The sequence below is a fragment of the Gavia stellata genome, chromosome 2 (genome assembly GCF_030936135.1).
Source record: "Gavia stellata isolate bGavSte3 chromosome 2, bGavSte3.hap2, whole genome shotgun sequence".
NCBI classification, from domain to species: Eukaryota; Metazoa; Chordata; class Aves; order Gaviiformes; family Gaviidae; genus Gavia; species Gavia stellata.
Window position 1 is genome coordinate 37,729,556 of NC_082595.1, and position 22,254 is coordinate 37,751,809.

A 22,254-nucleotide genomic window follows, 5' to 3' on the forward strand; every position below is an offset into this window, starting at 1 on the left:
GTAAACAATACACTGCTGCAGGGTTCATCGTATATAACTGTGTAAATGTGTAGAAAAATACCAGAACAGCACCTTACAAATAGCAGGCATTCGCTGGGGTCTTTGGAGGCACTTGGGCAGTTGTTGGGTAAAATGCAAAATCTCTCCACACGTTCTCTCCTCTGCTTTTCTAACCAGAAGTGGAATGGTGGTTATGCTTCTTTTCTTCATTTTCTCTTTCACTTTCTGCTGCCAAATAGCCCTCACCCTCATCCAAGGACTCCCCGGTAACGCCAAACATTTTTCACAGAGTGGTCAAAGGGTTAAGCTGCACCGTTATGTGTGAAAAGAAGGACTGATAAGACTTCAACAACTCTGCATGGGCTCCAGAACAGCAGTCACAGCTGAGTCCTCTGATTTGTTGCAGTGGAGAGAGGAACTACTTGCCTGCTAAACCCAAAAAGGTGTAGCCATGACCTGCCAGGCACCAGACTTGAGGAGCCTGACTGCAAACAGATGCTCACTTTCTTATAGACTCTTCCAAGAAGACAACAGAATTAAAAAGAAAAATAGACATACAGGTTGAATTTCAGGCCCTATTATATGCTGCTTCTCCGTTTCTGTTCTGCAGCCCCACATGTAAAGAGTGACTAGCACTCACAGGCAGGGTGGCGATTGCAGTACACTAGGAGAATAACAAAATCCAGAAAGGATGAGGTTGCGTGTAGGACATGTGCTCCCACTAGCAAAACAGGGAGCAGGCTACAGCAGATCACCACAGTGGTTTTGCTGAACCATTTCCCAAAGCAGTGCTACTACTGGGTATTATGTGCTGGGACACTTGGGCAGGACTCAAAGTTGCCCACCAGGTCGCTCTGCTGTATTCCATCCTTTAGCTTAGCTATGGTTTCTCCAAAGCTCTCTGTCTAGGACATGGAGAATGCTTTTGCCCTCCTACCTAGCGGTGACATGATGAAGTCATCCCTCGTGTACAAAGAGTTCTAGCACACTGCATGCTAAATGCCACTGCTGCTGAACGGAGCACTATTTCCAAGTATTTACAGCTGAATTCACTCTTCAACTGCTTAGTTTTAAGGCAGGGGAAAGGACTGCATTTTCTCTTAATTTTCTCCAGTAAAGGCTGCTGTCAGATTCTCTATGGCATTAATGCTCTTCACAGCTCTGTTAAAGGCAATTGCAGGGTCCCTGGTTTTCTAGATATTTTTTCAGCAATGCAGAAACCCCAGTAGTTAATTCTTTAGATCTTTCTACTATAAGTGACACTCAGTTTGTTCACTTCCTAACCTCTCTGCTTCTCATATGTCTGTCTGACTTTATTCTGCTGATTTCTGACATTTGCCAGCAGCCAGAACAAATGAACAGCTCAAAGACTAAAACTTTCACTACTGGAAAAACATCCTCTCTGTATCTCCTTACTGTCACTGTCACTTTCCTTTCCTTGAATACACTAGCTTCTATGGCCAGAAATTGCAGAGATGAACTTACCCATCAGGTCTTCTGCCCTCTGTGTTCCTTCACGTCTAGGGCAAGGACAGAATTTACTTTTAACTTGGCTACCTTTCTCCTTCCTGAACCCCTTTCCCACCTTAGCCGCAGCAGCTCCTGCAGCTAGAAGCCATCCACATTATCCCTCTGGGGTCGCTGCCCAAAGTGCCTTCTGGCTCTGTGAATCAGGGCTATGTAAGTCTCACTTTGTCACTTGTTCTAGTTGTCTTTGAAAAGAAAGTAAAAATACTTTCCTTGTTTCCCTACTGCCCATGGATCTATGCCACACCATTACCCTTTGGAGCACTTACATGAGCTCCTTTACTTCACGCTCCCTCTGTTACAGAACATCTTGAAAAACAAGTGTTAAAAACAAGTAAGAAGAATTAGAAGAATGTAAAGAAGATACTTAATAACAAATGCACCTGGCACTTAGGCATGTTAAAGATAAAGACTGTCTTCACTAACTCTCTACTAACTAGCAATAACGATTAACACAAGGACGAATCTTAGAAAAATAGAATGGAATGCCAAAATAGTGTCCTAGAGTTGACCTGTCTCATTATAATCTCATTATAATGCTAAAGAACACACCTCCTAGCTAGAAAAGCCCCCAACCCAGTTAAGCCCCCTACTCTCTGAGCATGCGTGGTGAATTAAAAGAGAACTATAACTTTAAGATGAAGTAAGAAAAGTATTAACCAATAGTTAATTAAGGGGTAGAGCCAGTAGGCATAACTAACTTTGTTAATTGTTTTAAATACCTGTCATGACTTCCACCCGGTGTGCATGTTAGGAGGAGAAATCCCCCATGCACCCAGTGCTGCAATAAACCAATGTTGGCTTTCTAAACTATCATTTTGTTTGGAGAGTTTTCTTCGTTACAATTTTCGGTAACAACCCCAGTCTTGCAGCTGTGCCCTTCCTTAGAGCTGCCTTTTGAGATTTTCCCCTCCAAACAACTGAATCTTGCTTTTGGTTCTTTCTCCTCTTAGCAAATAGCTGATATCTAAGTGGCTGTTTTCTGACTTTTTCTGATTCTGAAATTTGGGGGAATTAGGTTTATGTGAATTTATTCAATGAGGTGTGACCTGTGTTCTGACATTGTTTGCAATTTCTTTTGCAGGAGATTTTTCTGAGCTTACAGTAAACCCAATTTCAAGGGTCAACTTCTATTTAAAAAGCCTCCTACTGTTGTTTATATTTTAACCACTGTGCTAACTAATCTACCTTGACTCTGAAATAGGATCTGATAAACTTCCACCTATGGTGGGCCTCACAGTGGTCAAATAAATGAGAACAAACACCACAAGACCAGAACTGAGGAAAGATTTAGGCACTTCGATCTTAGGAGGGAAAAGAGGAAAGGAGGAGAGGCACGAAAGGAGACAGTTTACAACAGCTCATTTCAAACACGATTTCTTGAGAGGTCACATCCTTGTCACAAGACAGCAGTGAGACATGCCAGTCTGGCAGATGACAGACACTTCTCCTGTTTTGACATTTTCATGTGGAAAACTTCTAGAATGAGCATTTTTAGACCAGGATCAATTGCTGGCAATATCCTCACATCCAGTCCTCCAGGATCAGATCCATTAAGACAAAGATATATAGTATTGCTCCAAATCCGCATTGTCATCTTTGAGAGAAATGGCAACACAAGCGTTTTTTTTTCTTTCCTCAGAAATAAATTAGGAGCAGCTGCACTGCATTAGATGTGTATCAACCAGGTTCAAGACAATGAGATTGGGAGAAGAACCAGACCCAAGCCTAAAAGTAGAAACTTCTATACACCTGAAGGCGTATATGTGGACCTCTAACATGAGGAAAGCTTGCAAAAGAGTGCTTGCTTGCATGATGCATGCAGATGTTCCCAAAGTGACATGTTCACACACTTTTGGCTACTGCAATTAGCTCCTTTGGTTTTGGAAACCTGTAGGCAAAGCTTATCTGATTAAAATCTCTAAAGCATCGTGTGTTTCTCAAAGAGGTTTACGAGCTCAGTTAAAACTCAAGGCTTTTCAAATCCTCTCCCATGCAGAAGAAACAGCCCCATGCAATCCACATATGCAGCTTTTTACACTTTAACCACCAGATGTGTACCATAATGCAGTAACCCAGAGAATATCTTAGTGGAAATGAGGGATACAGAAGGATGGGGAAGGTGCTGGGGAGGGCAGGACTGTGCAGGAAACAAATTTTGCACTGAAGTAAGGAAAAAACCACTATCTGATAATATCTGATGGGAAGGAGGCATGGGGATTGGTGAGCAGATGCTGGCTGTGGCTGGGGACAAGACAGTGGCCAGGGCATCTGGGAATGTGGAGCAGTAGAGAGGGAACCCAGGATCTGGAGTGAGAATTGAAAATGGGGTTAAGACTGTTAAAATCACGTGGGACTAAACCAGACTTGAGTACCTTTCAAAAGCCTGCTTGCTAATGAAGCCTACTTTGTATTCTGCTCCTTCATTTTGTCCTTCTTTCCCCATGAGTAATTGTTCCTAAAACCTGATAAGCCCGATCCCACATATAATTGCACAGTATCCAACCCTTTCTCTCTGTCACCCTTCAAGTGTTTCCCTGAGCTGAGTCCAGCTCCCATCAGCTCCTCTCTTGGGCCCATCTGCTTTGTTTCCCTGGCCTAGCGTTAGTGGTCTCTCAAGCCTCTACAGATATCCCATGCTTTGCTGTTGTTCACAAGTTGCATTAAAACAGCTTCAAGCACAGAAGACAATCAGATAACACGGTATTATAGCACCCTACAGGAGAAAAATAGCACAGGGCTACAAGCAGGATCAGCTCTCGACTTTTCACATGATCTGTAAAATAGCAGCTAATCTGGTTCCCATACTAGAATGCCTCTCTTACGTATTTACTCCTGCACCCCTAGCTTTATCCCAAGCCCTCAGTGCAATGCAATTTCTATTTAAAGTGGGACAACAAGGACGTGGATAGCCTCACTAGTTTTTAGAAGGAACTCTTGTTTCTATGAACTTTTTGCCTTCAATTGCAGAAGACTGAACTGCATGAACCAGCAGCACCCATTCAAGCCTGTTTTTCTCATCCAGTATTCAGCCCCCTCCTGCCTCTGGTGAGTCACTAGCACATTCATTTCAACAAATTGTTTTGAAGCAACACCAGTGACCTAACATGCAAGAGAAGCCATGAAATGGTGCTGTAGTGCAACCTTTCCAAGGCAAAGGCCACTTCGGAAATGCAGAGTGAGCTGATGTTGAAATCAGGATAACACATGAATGAGCAAAGTCTGACACCCTCACAGGTGGAGTTTATGCATGCAGTGTAAGGTTAAATAACTGGTAAGGAAGAACACTTAGCTATCTAAGTGTTAAGACCCATAGCTATCTATGGGTCTTAATCCTGAAGTTATGCTATTGAACTAAAATGAACTCTAAGTCTTCCTCCCAAATGGAGGAAAAAAAGAAAAGCCTAGGCCAAGGAAACAGAGGAGAGAGGAATTCTTTAACAAAAAAAGTAAAAATAAACTGTTTTACAAAGTTGATGTTATCTGAATCTGATAATAGTGCTTACCCTGACATTAAATGGAATTGGTCCTTATAAATCAATGCAGGTATGCACAGCTGAAATCACCATTGGGACTCTACTGCCAGGAGAAATTCAAATTCTGCCTGGACACATGATTTCCCATGCTTTCCAGCAACATTATTCCTGTCTATTCTCTTGCAAAGAAAGACCTAGCCATTTGAGAACAAAAACATGCTCCACAAAACAAGAGAGCACCTTCACATTTCCCAGCATCCAGTACGAATGATTGAATCTGATTTGGTAATCCATCCAATTCAAGGTTGTTTGAATGGCCACACCACGGCAAAGGGGGTCACAGCATAGGAGAATGATTAACTTAACCTACCTGCCTTGTTTGTTTGATGCTGCCTCACTCCAGTGCGAGTCAATAAAACTTTGTGCGCCGACACACACAACTTCCAGCACCCGCCAGCTGGGCCAAAATGGGGATTAGCAAAGCCGCCTTTCTCTTTCTTTTCCTGCTCAGCTCAGGTAAGAGTCTTTTGCCTTCCGCTTGCACAGGTGAGGTGGGGGCCGAACGCTTGCAAGCTCCATTTGGTGAAGGTAGGTCCCCAGATCCCTGTGTCGCCACTTACCTGGACGATGATGGATTTGGGGCTTGCTGGCCAGCGAGAGTTGCTGTTGAACAAAGCGAGAGCTGTGGTTGCTCCAGTGCTGTGTTCGTTAGAGATGCCAGAAGAGCAACAGCCTTGGTGTCTGCGTGGGGAACTAATGGTTCCCTACAAACATGCCTCATGGCCAGAAATGGGGGCACCCTTGGAAAGCAGCCTGTCAAAGGCTTGCTACAAAGACATGGCTGCCTCTGGTTTCAGCAGCCTTTTATCCTAGGGTTGTTTCTTATCTCTGTTATTGCCAAGTACTATGATCCTTGTTTTGATTGTTTTTTTAAAATTTTCATAGCCACAATCTTAATAGGAAATTTTTCATTCCATGTGGTAGGGAGGCCAAAATCTGGTTACAAAAATGTATAGGTAGATTTTAGCTAAAAATATTAGAGACATGCCCCAGCATAAAAAATTCTGGATATTATTTAATGTTAAGAATGATCATCTTAATTTAAATTCTAGCTTCTATGCTTTGTTTTTGCAGAAGAGCAGCTTCATTCAAATCAAACACACTTCTCAAATAAGTAAGAATTCTATACGGGGGAGGAAAATATAGGATTTGGGCTTTTGTCTGCAATACTCTGCTTTTGTTTGCAAATCCTTTATCAAATGGCGGTAAATATTTGCATTTCTGAATAAGGCAATAATACATCTTTCTAACACTGAGAAATTCCATAGACACAGGAAAAATGGTAGCAAGAAAATTTACTGCATTTTTATTCAGCTTGCATATGTTTTCATTATTTTTTCTTAAAGTATTATGCCCTGCCATGTAATTATAACAGAAATGAGGAAAAAATATTTTTATGACCCCAATCAGTTATGACCCTGTCAATATTTTAAAAATCAAATGCTGTAATTATAATGACAATACTGTTGCAAAGTGTCAAAATGGAACAGAATTAAGGTTGCATGGAAGCTGTACCATAATAGGAATTCTTTACTTGTATTTCTTGTCCTTGTGGAGAGCGTTGGAGCATGTCTATGATATTGCTTTCACCTAAATGTTTTCTCTCAAACCTCATTTCTTCATAATGTCATTTTTGTTTTGAAATAACTAGTGGAATCTGTGATTCCTGTGCCTGTCACATGAAATTTTATTGTATCCTTTCTCACGAGATCTTTTTTTTTTTTAGCAGCTACCCTTTTCTTTCATGCATACTGTTAAACTGGCAGCCCTTAGGGCCAAACTCTTCCCCAGTCTACATGCTGAAAAAACCCTCCAGTAACTCTTCTGGGTTTGCAATGATATGAGAGGAAGCATAATCTGGCTTTTGTGCCTATTTTATCAATTCCGTCTTGTAGGTGCAAAATGATCTTAAAGAAAATACTCAACTGCAGGCTGAGCTAGCGCTCAGGTGAAGGAATTTAATTGTACCAGGAGGCATAAGAGCCTGCTTCACACTACAAAAGAGTGTTACTCAGGAAACAGAGGAGTAGTTGCCTTCCTCAGCGTGGAAGACCTTTCATTGAACATTCCTGTGGAGTCCCCAGTCACAGGCTGTGGGTCTGAGTGGGACGAGGCTGCGTTCTGCCACTCCTGCTGGCACTGGGCAAAGGCCAAGAAAGAGGAGATGAAGAAAGAAGAAGTACCTCTTTCAGCATGGCTGTCTTGCACATGGGGGAAGCCAGGGTCTGATGCATAACCTGTTCGGCAACTGTGTAAAGCAAGGCACAAAAACAGGGCACAGAGGAGGACTGAGACGTATTGCAAAGACCACGGGCCAGCTGTCTGGGGTTGAAACCATGCAGAACGGGTAGCTCCCAGAGCCAAACATTTGTCAGCAGATGCATATGCTCATCTGGTAAAGAAACTGGAAAAATCACAGGACTCATGCAACTCCGTGATCCTGCAGCTGGAAGTCATGAAAGTCACAGTGCTGTGAACTATAGCTAAGCATTCAGAGATTGCACAGCTGTAACAGAAAAAGAAAATGCTAAATGACAAAGTCCTTTACAAGATGGATTGTACCAGAACATTTTTGGAGTTTACCGCTAAACATAGCTGTACTTTTTAGTATCCTATATATTTCACATGCAGCTGTTACCCAGAGGTTATCAGGTTAATTTATTTACCAGTTTAATGTCTCGTGTTGATTCACTACAATGGAGGGCAACATCTGCTACCTTGATTATTAAGTAAGTTCAATACAGAATTATTACAAAAATGATAAACCAAACATGAGCTCAGTGATAACCCCAGTGACTGAGGATGGCTTGTTTCTTGCAAGAGCAAGAGCATTTGAAAAGAGGCAGCTATACAGTGGCTGATAAAACTGAAGTTGTTCAATGTGGGTAGATATCAGCAATGGACAATCGTTGTTTCACATCCTTCTTGAGTCCCATTCCTCCACTTTCTCCAAAGTATGGGTGACCAATATTTTCTTTCTGAAACACCTCACTTCTTTGTGCTCCTTGGGTCATCTTTTCTGTTCCCATCACTTTATACCCTAGGTTTGTGTTACTTGTTACAACTTTCAGAATGATACAAACCACTGTTCAAGCCACTTCTCTGTCCTGCCTTACATTGGGTTTTCAGTGACGCTACCCTTTACCATACTAGGAAGGCAACATTCACCCATATTTTGTCACCATTAACCCGATTATTCCAGCAATTAAATTATGACGTTACTCAACTAAGTGACAAAGAGTTTAACATGAAAGTTATAAATAAATCATATTAGCATTCACATTTTTACCTCTTCCTCTCTTTTTCCTTTTAGTGCAAGGAAACATACTAGACAGCTATGTGAGAACAGAGGGAGCTTGGCTGCTCAACCCAAAGAAGCAAATTTATAGGACAAATAGTAAAGAAGAATGTGCGGAGCAATGTGAAACTGAAAATAAATTTACTTGCAGGTAATTTCCACTGGTTCCCATATATATCTTTCGTTGCAGGTGATGGAGCAGTCTGCCTTATTTATCAGCAGTCTGAACTTTTGAGGGATTTCTTAGGAGCGTGTGTGTCTGAGGTTTGCCGGAAAAACAAAAGATGTATAGAAACAGAATGTCTGGGACATATGGATGAAGACAGCAGAATTAGAGAAATTAACAAAATTATGTTGAATTTTTATTGGAAAACATTATGATATCTTAATGCACAGCTTGGCACACTGAAAACCAACTTGACAAGGTTTTATCAAGACTCTTGCACTCATTTTGCAATAAAGAGTCATAATTAATTGCTTGGAAATTTAGGACAGCAATAATGGCATTGCTTATGTTCATTGCATTATCTATTATCTTGCAGATACAACCATTATTCTGAATTTTAGTAGAATTTTGACTTATGTAACTTCTATTTACTTTGGGAAAGAGACGGCCACCTAAACCTTAATGATCCTAAACCTTACTTCCAGCCAAGCCCTCTCTCTGCAGGCCCAAGGGGCTAGCAATCGTGAAAGATGTTGACCAGTCTGTACCACTGGCCTTTGCTCAGGCTCGTGCCTGAGGGGAGCCTACTGCTTTGAGCCTAAGGCCTCTGAGCCTCCTGTGCCCATTGCTTCAGCAGTACAGCAGGCAACTGGAGTAATGACGAGAGATATCCATCACTGGGTGGGAGGCTGTCCTCACATATGAGGCAGGGAGGTTTTCTCTTCTAATCTTCATGAGTTCTTGATCTATCACTTCTGCAGTGTACATTTTTGAACTCAGCAGACTGTCTGCAGGGCTGTTTCCAGCACTTGGTTCTCCATCAGGCTTTTATTCAAGGCAGGGATACCCCTGGTGCTGACTTTTTAAATGTGTTTTATAACTTTGTGTTTTAAATCAAAAGGAAAATGAGACTTATTTTAAAGAGGTGTAACTCTGAAGGATGACACAGGTTTGCTGACTGAGTGTGTGAAGTACCACCCATTCCCTTTGATCCTACTCCCCTCTCTGAAAACCACACAGAGAGGGTAGAGCTTCAGTAGTGCTTGTCTCAGGAGGGTAGGGAGGAAGGCAGAGAGGGCAGGTCTGTATATTCAGATTATATATTTACAGTTTGCAGAGGATTATTGTTCTCTTTTTAGGCATATTCAGACACAGTATCATTCCTTAGCCTCTGCCTCAGGTCTGAGCCGACCATCACCTGACACTGGAATAACATCAGGGTTGTTTCCTTGCCTCCCTAATCGATTATGTGAGATCTACTACAATCAGTAAAAAACAGATGCTATCTGACAGGGAAGGATCTGGGAGAAGAAAGGTTAGGCAGAGCTTAAAGACCAGGCCAGCACTGCAGCACCCTCACGTCAGTGCTTCAGACCAATGAGTTCAGATCATTACTTCAGACTTGTTATCCCACCTTAGCAGTGTGTTGGACCATGCTCGTTTGCTACATCCCTACTTGCAAATTTAACATTACTGAGAGCTGTGCTTGGATCAAGGGGAACAGTCCCCAGTGTAGTTTTGACCCAGGACAACCAGCACTCTCCAGACAACTCAAGGACACCATTCCCAGATGTGATCCCTCTCCTTTGGGGAGAGGCAGTGCGAATTTACAAGTACAGACACACCAGCATCATGCCAGTTGGTCTTAGGGCTACAGCATGGGCTTTGTCAGTATTTACACTTGTGGTATAGACCTACCGACTGAATGCCATGTTGCTATTGCTCTTTTTTGGTTCAGAAAAGCTAGCTGTAGAAATTACTCAGCCTGTCAGGAGTTTTTCTTAGATGCTATTGTAAAGGTTACACCACCTCCTTCAGTTTTGCAGACTTATAGACTAGGTACTTGCTGAAAAGACAAATAGCAGTGTTTTCCAAAGTGCTTAATTGCTTCATGTGTGATGACTCAGAGCAATTATCACAAGGTAATTTAAGGTCCTGGCTTGCTGTGTTTTACCATTCCTTGGTAACTGCTGAATGCTGTAGAATGTCTTGCTTCTTGATTGACCACTAACTTTTTTGAAATAAGGTCAAGGTACCTTGTGCATATATCCTCTTCAGCATGTTCTCTGGAGTCTCTGGCACATTATAAACCTTCTTTTTTATCCCTGGTCATAATTTGTTCATGTAGCTCCCTTTCAACCTAAGTTTTTTATGAAGACTTAGAACTCAAAGTCACCACTGAAAATGGGAGCTGCGATACTCAGCGTTTTGTGAAACATGACTCAGTCTTAAACATTGCTGAAGTGCAGTGCTTGCTAAAATTATAACTGAAAATAATGCACACATTCAGCTCATTGTTTCTTACATTGCTCTCTCTTCTTAATTTCAACAGGGCCTTCTTATTCACCAGTAAAGACCAACAGTGTTTAACATTGGCTGAGAACACCAAAACAGCAGTGATATTCAGAAGAACAAATGCAGTTCTTTATGAAAAAAGAAGTATGTCTACGTTCATGTCTTTTTTTATATTATTTCACTGACATATGCTTTCCAGTGGTACTCACATAACCCTATTGTAAATGGGGGCTGTCTTCACTGTGTCAAACAAAGTGGGTAGGTCAGCCCTTACCTAACACCTGGGTTTTGCCACGTTGCTTGTATAGCAGTGGTACCAATTTTTTTTCTCAGATTAGTGCTCCAGCATCTTTCCTGTTCCCTAAATCCTAGGGTCCACAAGGCAGAAAAGACTACTGTTGCTCAGGGAATGTAGAAGATGCTGGGAGTAATGGAGGTGCTTAAGGATCCCTTTTCTCCTCTCCTTTTAAACCAGCCAACAACCTATGGCTGCGTCTTCTCTGTCTCTGCTGAGGGTACTAGGAAGAGCTACTTGTGCTGGCAATGGTTTCTGAGACAGACCTTTGCCCACTGGAAAACTGGTAGAAACTACCAAATAATTTCTTTTGTATCACTAAAGAAAATTCACGGTTAACTTGGGTGGGACTCAAATCAAATTCCTTTTAGTTGCACACATTGTCAGAAGTATTGGAGTGTTAACTACACTTCAGATAAAAATGGCCTATTTTTATAGTATTTGAATATCGTTATATGTTTGTACTCTTCAATTAATGAATTTGGTGAAACTTTTATCCTAATCCATAAATGTATGAGATAATTAATTTATATGGTGAATTTTTTCATTCTCCTTTTGTACATGTTTTATTTCTGATCAGTTTTGTCATAGATGAGGATTATGTGATTTAAGTGTATTTGATCTCCTATTCTTTCTGAAAATAGGAAGTCTGCCTTTTAGAAATGGCAACCATCCAATTTTTTTATAATCTCTTTTAAAAATTTATCACCTTATGCCAGATGCAGACAAACGGTTGCGTTTTAAGACTATTTTTGAATTACATCATCAAGCACTGAGCTCTCGCTATATACAGGGAAGAAGGAATGTGTTTTATTTTTAATGTAACATAAGTTTCATTGCGTTGTTCTCTGACTTCAGTAATACACAAGGGAGAAAAGATCTCCTTTCTGATCATTCAGACATGTAAGATAATGTGGCAGACTTTGAATAGAATTACTGCTGTTCTGTGTTAAATGACTTCGTGAACAATGCCTTTCACCATTTGCTGATTTGTAACTTTTTAAAAAACTTTAATGCCTTTGAGAATATTCAGAAATTGGAAACTATAGTATCTACCAAGTTGGTCTCCTTCAACAAAAAAAGATGTATGAAGAGGAAAAATGAACCAGGTTCTCAGCTGCTGCAAATCATGCAGTGGTTTCAACAGGCCAGTTTCTAACCAAAAGTCGAGAATCACAATAACTAGACTGCAAATAACAATGACCTCCAGAAAACTGCATCCTTACTCCTCTGTTGACCTGAAAAGACTTGTACGTTAAGATAATGTTTTGTGTGTAGCACCTGCAAGAAGATTTTATGTAGTAGTTCAATAGCTTTAGCTGGATTGCAGCTGAGCATCTAAATGAGATTTTGTTCAGACATTGTGGATATAAGGAAAAAATTTTTCACAGGGAGGGTGGGTAAGCACCAGACCACATTGCCCAGAGAGGCTGTGGAGCCTCCACCCTTGCAAATGTTGACTGGATAAAGCTCTGAGTGGCCTTGTCCATCTCAGAAGCTGGCCGTGCTTTGAATGGGGGTTTGGACCAAAGACCACTAAATGTCCTTTTCAGCCTGATATTTTCTGAAGCCTACAGCCAGCTGCCTTTTTTTGTATATGTAACTGAAATGTAATTTAATGTTTCGAACAGAAGAGATTTCTATTATACCCAGAAGCTGGCGGGAATTTCCCTGAATCATGATTAAGTAATATTAAGAAATATTCTACAGTTTCTATTGTAGAAGGAAAACTGAATGGATCAATTGACAACTAACAAAATTTAAAGACTAAACAACTAACTTACACGTAAATAATCTGTACTGATTTTGCTTCAGTACTGTGATCAGGAGCTAGACTCTGATTCTCGTTTATTTTTGAGACATCCCTTGGATTTGCTGATGTTAGAACCCGGATGACAGTTCTGCAATATTCAGTGAGGATTTGTTACAGGATCCTTTTAAGCCTTTTGAGGTCATAGGCATGGATTTTAGTTTCTTGAAAAACAGAACCCCATCAGTAAAGGAGTGAAAAACTGTAGTTTTGCTTATCCGAAATGTCAAGAAATTTCACATGTACCTACAGAAAACAAAAGATGGACGTAGGTATCGTGAACATCAAAAACGCAGCCTATTGTGTATGTGTCAGATGGTTTCTCTGTTGCTCATCTCTTCCTTTGCAGACGGTCTTAAATAATTATGTGTCCATTCTAATGATAATATCAGTTTAATCTATTGTTACAGAACGGAAGGGAAAATGCAGCTTTTACCTAGGCAGATCACATCACTGTCTCCAGCAGCTGCTGCTGTCCTCATACTTCAAGGAAATTCCTTTCACATACCCAGATGCTTTTGCAATGCTATTACTGAAACCAAGATTATTTTTTTCAGTTGAAGCAATTACTTGATGAGACCTAATTGCTCTTTATCATTGCATTCAAAGAAAAGGTTGACAACAGGTATAAAATTCACAGTTTTAAAAATTATTTTTTCTGTGGTATGTGCTACAAAACAGAAAGTTAACCTTCTCTGTGTTATAGAAAAAGTAGTAAGAATTAAAGCGAGCATTTGAGAATTGTTATCCACATATCTGTTTGTAAATAGTTAAGCCAGGGGACACAGGCTGAGTTTGGGGATCAAAGTTAGTTATTTGTCATCAGTCAAAAAAAAAAAAAAAAGGTTATATAAACAGTCAAAAGTTTATGCAAACAAAAAGAGTCAGCACTTGACTGATTCAATGTTCAGTTATTGAGATTTTTAATGTTAATTTATTGCAAAACTGTTTGAAGGATCCAAATGACTTCCAGCTAAAGTTTCTAGAGTAAACTTGCCCATATAGATACACTGAAATAAAGACGTGCCTAAAGGTACACCTATAAATCCAGATCTAAACTACCTGTCAGCCCACAGATGAGCTGGACCTTATTTCAGATTCAGGTATTAGTTCTTTTCACTTTTGACAAGACAGATCTGTGTAAAATGGCATTATTTCTCCAGATTTATGCTAATCTTATGCTTGTATGTCAGCTTTGGTATAACTCTGACGCTGAGAAAAACTGAAGCAAAACTGAGTCTCCACAAATATTTTATGTGGAAACTACTTAAAGACATTGAGACAAGCCAGGTCACAATCTCAAAGACAGATTGCTTCATTGCAGCTAGAAAGGAGGAACTGTCTAATGAAATATGCTCTGTGCATAGAGAAATGTTAAATGAGTTTCCTGCTTAATTTTCCAAGCCAGAGGTCATACTGCCTGGCAGTGACTCTTCCTAAACTGCAGACATAGATGCTCTAGAACAGGCCAAGATCTGAGTTCCTTCGGCCGTGCCTTGGCAGAGCCACCCCTTGCAAGCCTGCTCTCCCCTCACAGTCACCAGCTCTTTGCTGGGAAAGGTGGTTGTTCAGTCCTCCCAGGAAAATCTTAAAGGATGCAACGGGCTTATGGTTGCTCCCTCCTCCTGGGAAAAGAATCACAACATTGAGCTTTCAGTTCTCATTTAATTTAATGATTAATAATTTAAAACAATTTAATGTTTTCAAGGTTACCGATACAAACCCCAGGCTTATTCATCATTAAAACTCCTGTTAACTTATATAAAGACAGAATTTCATTGCTAATTCTTTCACTCCTCCTTTTTGTTTTTTCCATGAAGGTATTATTAGGTTCCAAAATCTAAGAGTACAAAAACATCTATAATATGCACCTTCAACAAACTATCCATTTTGTCTTGGACAGCAGAGAATCATTGTTTTAGCATATCACGAATTAATTAAATCTCATTCATGACATGGTGAACTTTAATGAAACAATGTCATCTGCATTTATATGAACTTCTTAAAAAAAATTGCTTATTTAAACTGGTAAAATGCTATGTGTATGCATCTGTGATTCTGTCCTGTTATCTTCTTCAGCGGAATTCAGGTGGCTCTCTTTTAAGGTTTGATTTTAATTACTGTGCAGAACTATAGTAACATCATAGGAGGCAATGAAAAGAGAATGGGCTTCTATTTTGTTATAGTGCATATTTAAATGTAAAAAGCATATTTTATTATTTAAATCTATAGCATGTTCTCAAAAGAAACAGGTTGTGTTACACTTATTTCTCTGGGAATTCTGGTTTCGAAGTTTTTGGCTCTCACATAAATTTTTCAATGCTAATTAGTTCAACTTAGACATCAGATAACTAGTAGGTTTTTACAATGTGAGCTCTCTATTTTTGATGGCATAAGAAACTCAAATAATGACCAAATGTATTTAAATGTATTAGCATGAAAATGGATTTTGTATATGCTAAAATCCAATGGACATGTCATGATACTGATTAATTAAGCACATATCATTTCAGTTTATCTTCTAGAATGCAAGAAGGGAAAAGGGGTGGATTACAGAGGAACAGAAGCCAAAACTCAGAAAGGTGTGCCATGCCAGAAGTGGGTTGATAATGCCCCCCATAAACCAAAGTAAGACCTTTTTGTATTTGTTTATACATTTTTCTGAAATTTTGCTAAGCCATTTATATGTGCTAAGTAGTCCTATAAGCAATTTGTTTAGTGATCAAATTATTCTTATAAAATATTTTCTACACTTATCTAGAATAAGATAGTTCTCTAATCTGAGTTGTAACTCAGAGACCTGCAATTGAGGCTACATGATCAATAAGGACATTGTCAGTCTTGGCAGCTGTGTTTAAATGTTGTGGTCCTTACATGAGCAAAAGACTCAAGAGGGAAGCACCTGGTTGTGCTGAAATTTTTCTTTAATCTCACCAGGGCAAGAACTTCTCTTAGTTAAAGGTATAACATGCGGCAGATGAGATGATAGAGGTACATCATTTTATCAGTGAGTCCATAGACCATTAACAGGGCAGTATTTCTTGTATTTAATGAAGAACACCCAATGGGGTTTATTTAGTAACCTCCTATTGAGATGGCGTACCATTCAGGTTACAGAGAACTCTCTCACATTTCAGCAAACATCTTCTCATTGCATCTCCCAAGGAACATGTCCCAGAGAAGACTTTCATCTACATGCTAAAAAGTACCTCAGCTGAGAAAAAAATTACTGGAAACTGAATAGCTGGAGTAAATGCAAGTATTAAAGACATGGCTGGCCTTAGAGTCACCATATTTCCTGAAGTCTATAGCTATGGTACTTCTAACTCTTCAGCAATGGCACACAGTACCAATTAGGAAATTCCTAAGGAATGACACCTACAAAATAGTCCTCAGATAAAGATTTCATTTTTAGAGTCCTCAGCTGAACAATTGGCACATTTTCCTTATTCTCTAATCCCATTTAAATTGTGTTCCAGTTACACACCTGAAAAATATCCCAATGCTGGACTGGAGGAAAACTACTGCAGAAATCCCGATAACGATGGAAAGGGACCCTGGTGTTACACGACAGATCCTGCTACCAGATTTGATTACTGTAACATCCCAGAGTGTGAAGGTCAGGATCCATATACTAATTTCTTTCCCTTTTTGGAAGTTGTGTTCAAGAATGTGAAGTTATTCAGATACTTTTATTTTTAATTGAGTATTTGTTCCAAACTTGAGTTTACTTCAACCCGAAACTTTCCAAAGACATTTTCAACACCAACAAGGAAGATATCAAAAGACCCCTAAAACAGCTCTACAAAGTTTTTTTTTCCCTAGATAAAAAAAATTGTATATGAGTGTATTCACATATCATAATCCTGGAACTGAATCAAATGACAGTTGCTACTGCAAAAGTCAATAAAACATGACAGCAGCAAGACACAGGTTTTCAGTTCTAGCTTAGTAATTTTAATTTAGCTTTTTAAAAAGCTATATTCTATAACGCTGTGGGTTTTTTTTAAATTGAATGCTATAAAAGCAATCAACTAGTGGAAGTCATCAAGAAAAAGAAGCTTTTACTTTGCCAAAAAAAGGCTGTTCTTCAGCCTTGTGCTTTGGTCAGGCTCTTGAGCTTCGTGTGAGAAGAGTGTGAGTGTTTATGGTCCAGTTCTACAGGGACTTTGTGTCTCTCGTCCTCATTCTGCCTTGCTCCTACAGTGGAGTGCATGCACTGCAGTGGAGAAAACTACCACGGAGTAATTGCGACAACGGTGTCTGGGCTTGAGTGCCAGCGCTGGGACTCCCAGCAACCTCACTCTCATGGATACCTCCCAGAAAAGTGAGTCAGACTCTGTGATTAGTTGTTTATCTTCAATGGTGGTCTGAAGACCACCCTGCCCCAGGCAGGATAATTGCTACAGCCAGCCATTACTGACATTTTTAAAAAATTATTTTTTCTGCTCAGTTTTCCAGAGAAGGATCTGAAGATGAATTATTGCCGTAATCCCGATGGTGAACCTCGGCCTTGGTGTTTCACTACCAGCCCAACTAAACGCTGGGAATATTGTGACATTCCTCGTTGCAGTGAGTCTGACTTCTAGACGTCCAGACACAAGGACATCTAGACACCTTCCATTCAGGGTGGTGCAAGGAACTAGACCAAATAGAAGAGGCCCCAAAGGTTGAAGAAAGCATAAAAGACTTCTGACTTTTATCTCAAAGAAAAAAATAAATAACCTTGAAATGAACCTCTGATAGCTCTTTTGAGGCTAGAGATTTCTGTCATAGGCATTTCTAGTGGGTTTGGCCTGGAGCACATCTCTCTTCCTTGACGTGTTTTTCCATGACCAGGCATTTCAGTGGTTCTAATGTTTCTTCCAATGTTCCTCTTTTGATGTCAAGCAGTTTCACTCTTCCTGGAAGTCTTTTGCTTTGCTGTTTCAATTCAATTCTCCACCTTTTCAGTTTCCTTTTCCCCTAAAGGCCTGTCTTTGCCATGATACTTTTCCTTGGGGCTTCTCACCAGACGTCAACCTTGCTGACTGTCTTACCAGTTAGAGTACCTCTCTTTTATATCTGCACCTATACCTGTACCTATCACTGATGTGTCTGCCACTTTCACCCCAGTTTTCTTCACAGTGTTCCCGCTTGCTCACTTTCCAGCTTTGTTCTGATGGGGCTGCTAGCACTTGGTTGTGTTGTGTCCTGGCTGCTGTAAAGGGGCAGATGCAAATGCCCTTCTGGCAGTCTGACTGCTTGTGAAGATGTTAAAATGGAGGAAAGAAAATTTAAGAAGATTTTTTTAGATCTTTTCTCTCCCTTTAGGCTTTTCAAATATTTTGGTCTTTAAACCTTACCTGCAAAGAAAGCTTAAAATCCCACTTAATTATAAAGCTCAAAGTGTTTTGGGGGTTTTTTTATTTGTCTAGAAGGCACCGCTGAATTTTTCTTTTTTCTGCAATAGCAACACCCCCACCAGTTCCTGCACCAGGGCGTCAGTGTCTATCAGGAAGAGGAGAAGACTATCGAGGCACGATATCGGTTACTGAATCGGGAAATACCTGTCAGCGCTGGAGTTCTCAATCTCCTCACAGACACGCTCGCACTCCTGAAAACTATCCCTGCAAGTAAGTGAAACCTCTCTGTTATTCAGTGTCCATGAGAAGTAGCAAGGCACGGAATTACTTCGTTTTTCTTCAGCTATGTTGCAAAGTTCTTCGGTTACACCAGCATTCATCACCTGCTGGATTCCATCTTTTCAGGTTTTTTGTACATTTTTTTTTATTCACTTCTTCGTTCTTGGATACTAGTGTCTCCTCTTCTGACTTTTATGCTCTGCTTGATTGACTTTTTCCCTGTTCAGTTCATCCTTTTACTGTATTGTTGCTCAGGTGAGGTAATGTGGAGTTCAGAAAGTTACAATTATGATATTTGCTTGTGGCTAGATTCTTTCACCCTATGTTTCAGCTGTGCTGCTCTTGGCCTCAAAGTACTACATGAAATACAATCTCTTAGTTCATCCATCAGTCTAGCAGGTGTCTGGTTTATCACATGCAAAACACCAGTGCATTGCAATTATTCATCTAGCAAATGGCATCATTAAATGACAGTAGCAGTTACCCGCCAGTAAATACAACAGTAAACTAGGCAGCAAGGTACATTCCCCTGTTGTTCAAAACCTTTACTAGGTTTCCATGAAAGGCTTTTCTTGGCCAAAATTTCTGTTTCAGGAGCTTAGAGGAAAACTACTGTAGAAATCCCGATGGTGAGAAGATGCCATGGTGTTATACCACCAACAGTACCGCCCGGTGGGAATATTGCACCATCCCCTCCTGTGATGGGACAGAGCCAGAGGCCCCTGGTAAGAACAACAGGAGATATCTGGAAGTGAAGGGTCATAGTGGTTTATTTTGAAAAATCTTGGGTGACTCTGCTCAGTTGTATTATTTCTATCACTCTTGGTGTTGCTATGTATCGGTTGAACTCCTGAGCCTGGTGTGGAGCCCAGGATGGTATGTTCAGTTTGGTGGATAAGTGCATAAGGTTTTAAGTCACCTATTGACCCAGCTCAGAAAAAATTGCAGTAACAGAGGTCTTTCTTTTCCTTTTGCCAAGTGGTGTTTCCCTCCACTTCTAAATTTTAAAATGCTCCGTGGAAAAGTTAATTAGCTTTACATGCCAGCTTCTGAAAAACTGAATCCAAAGCAAAACCTAAGATAATTTAAGAGCACTGAACTGAGACTCCATAAAAAGCAATCAAAAGAAAATTCTCCTTAGATGAGGCAGGCTTGTTCCACACATACATCTGTGGCAAAGCCACAGACACTCCCCTACTCTGGAGAAATTTTGATCTGTACGTGAACTATTTATTATTCAGCTGAAATAAATCCCCATGCATGACAGTAATATTAATGTACAAATGCTTTTAATCTAGCATATCATGAAATTTTTACAAGCATTTTTGGAAATCTTCCTTTTCATCTACAGTCTGAGAAGGATTCTGTTACAGAAAGTGTGGTGTGGCAATCCGTGAAATACTGTGGCTTGTTGTTTTCTGTTGGCTTTCTATGCTCATGTATAAATATCAAAGTATTAAGATGCAAGGGACTGGTTTCTGTTATTCACTACAGCTGTTGATGTGCCTGAGCAGGCTCAAATTGCTGAGGAGTGCTATCAAGGCAATGGTGTGAGTTACCGTGGCACAGCTTCTTTCACTCTCACGGGAAAGAAATGTCAAGCCTGGAGCTCAATGTCACCTCACCGACACAATAAAACAGCAGACCAGTTCCCAAATGCGTATGTGTATTTCCCATTTCTGTGTTTCATTGGGCAATGACCATTCATGAACTCGTTTTTATTTGCATCATCTTTACACAACAACGATTTTAGAGCTGAGAAGGGAGTGTACTTAATAAAAATAATTCTTTCCTTTCTTGTCTTTTTTTAATGTGGAAACCTTCTCTACTCACCCCATCTTGAAACAAACCACAGTGGTCACTATTATGCTTTAGACTAATTAACTGCATGCTTCTACATTGCTTCTAAAGGAATTAAGAGTTTTCATAAATTTTCCCTTATACTGAAATGAACTGTTTCTCTATATAAGCTTATTCAGGTGTTTAAGTCTTTGCTTCCTAGTCTGCAGTTCATTAGAGCTTTGAGGAAGGGATGGGTTATTTTCTTATTCCTAGTATTTATTATTTATTTATTCCAAAATGCAAAAAACCTATTTCTTCTTAAAAGCTATTAATCTATTTGAAAACCCACAAAGAATTATACCTATAATAAACCTATATGCATTTAATTATCTGGATTGTAATCAGTATTCTACTGTAAGCATTAATCAGTGAATAAGTGTTTGGCATAATTAAATATTCTGCATATCTTTCTTGATTTCTTTATTCTGGAAAAAGGATTTCTGACAAACACAGTACACGATAAAAAAATTATATACTCCAACTCTGTAGCAGACCTGCTTCCTAAAACGTTCTTTCAAGTTCTCCTCAGAGCAGTGGCATGGATGGGAATATAATATGCTTGCGTTTGTAGGGACCTGAAGCAGAATTATTGCAGAAACCCAGATGCTGATAGCCGCCCATGGTGCTACACCACTGACCCCAGTGTGAGATGGGAGTATTGTGACCTGAAGAGGTGTCATGACCAAGTACCAGTGACTTTACCAAAACCTCCTCAGACAACACTGGAAGCAAATCCTGGTGAGGATTCTGCTTCCCCCAGAAATGCTCATAACTGGCAAGCTGTTTTTTATGGAAACATCATCAAGAATTTAATGAGGGTGAAAGACAGGGAACTAAATAATTACAGAATTTAATATAATACTGTATCCACTCTCTTCATTTTCTGAACTTTCTTGTAGAATTTTATAGCAGGGTTTCTGTATTTGATTTTAGACTAATATTGGATCTTTTATCTGCTACATCTGGCAATACTGGAAACACAAGGAAACAGATGGCTAGTCATCTCCACACTGCTGTGGGAGGGCTACTAGCAATGACAGCAAATATAGAGGTTATGGTATTTTGCTGGCAACTGTTCCAAAAAAGTCTTTTCCTGTGCCATGCATTCACATTTCCAGGGCTCCATTTCCCACCAGAGGACAGGTGGCTTTTTAAATTCAGTTCAGATGCAACTTCGTTATGCAGTAGATGGTTAGAGAGCTGCAGCTTTCTTTTTTTTTTTTTTTTTCTTTGCTACAACATGTTCTTCTGGTTAGAAAGCTAATAATTTTGGCTGAACATGTATTACACCTTTTTACCTACTGTAAAATGTGGCAGTGGACAGATATCAGTGTCCATAAGGAAAAGACTTTATGAGTGCATGGTCTTTGTGATCCTGGCTTCTGGAGTCACGAGAGGTCAACTGAATTTAAGCTTCTTTGATTTATGACTTTCATGATCATGAAGAAAACATTTAAAATGCAAGGAAATTAAGGTGTGATTTTTAGCCATCATAGACACTACATTGTCCTTCTTTCCTTGTATACATATTATGTAGGATATGTAAGTCCCAGTGGTATTTCCTCAATTTATTTCTGTTTCATCACCACCAAGTACGGACGCGGTCCAATAGCTCACAGCTAACAATCATTTCCTTTTCCTCTTTCTTCAGATTGCATTAATGGTAATGGTAAAGATTATCGTGGCACAGTAGCAAAAACTGGAAGGGGCAGGACTTGCCAAGAGTGGAGTTCTCAGAGACCTCATAGCCACGACTATTTCACTCCCATCACTCATCCAGAAGCAGGGCTGGATAAAAATGTAAGCAGCTGTTCATTTAATACTTGCTGTCATTGAGCTTCGCCCATCTTCTTCATAGTCC

At 39.9% G+C, this 22,254-nt stretch overlaps 1 protein-coding gene across 1 annotated transcript in view; it reads left to right on the forward strand.

Annotated features, from left to right (window-relative positions):
- The window catches only part of PLG (plasminogen), a 64,218-nt gene that overhangs the window by 33,918 nt on the left and 8,046 nt on the right, over window positions 1-22,254 (forward strand). The window contains exons 20-34 of the mRNA XM_059828114.1: window positions 1,591-1,680; window positions 2,612-2,631; window positions 4,498-4,575; window positions 5,461-5,519; window positions 8,377-8,512; window positions 10,860-10,966; window positions 15,441-15,555; window positions 16,407-16,546; window positions 17,134-17,254; window positions 17,381-17,499; window positions 18,380-18,542; window positions 19,146-19,276; window positions 20,046-20,211; window positions 20,965-21,131; window positions 22,045-22,193. Coding sequence (XP_059684097.1) covers window positions 1,591-1,680; window positions 2,612-2,631; window positions 4,498-4,575; window positions 5,461-5,519; window positions 8,377-8,512; window positions 10,860-10,966; window positions 15,441-15,555; window positions 16,407-16,546; window positions 17,134-17,254; window positions 17,381-17,499; window positions 18,380-18,542; window positions 19,146-19,276; window positions 20,046-20,211; window positions 20,965-21,131; window positions 22,045-22,193 — 1,761 coding nt within the window. The remainder of the gene's footprint in view (window positions 1-1,590; window positions 1,681-2,611; window positions 2,632-4,497; window positions 4,576-5,460; window positions 5,520-8,376; window positions 8,513-10,859; window positions 10,967-15,440; window positions 15,556-16,406; window positions 16,547-17,133; window positions 17,255-17,380; window positions 17,500-18,379; window positions 18,543-19,145; window positions 19,277-20,045; window positions 20,212-20,964; window positions 21,132-22,044; window positions 22,194-22,254) is intronic.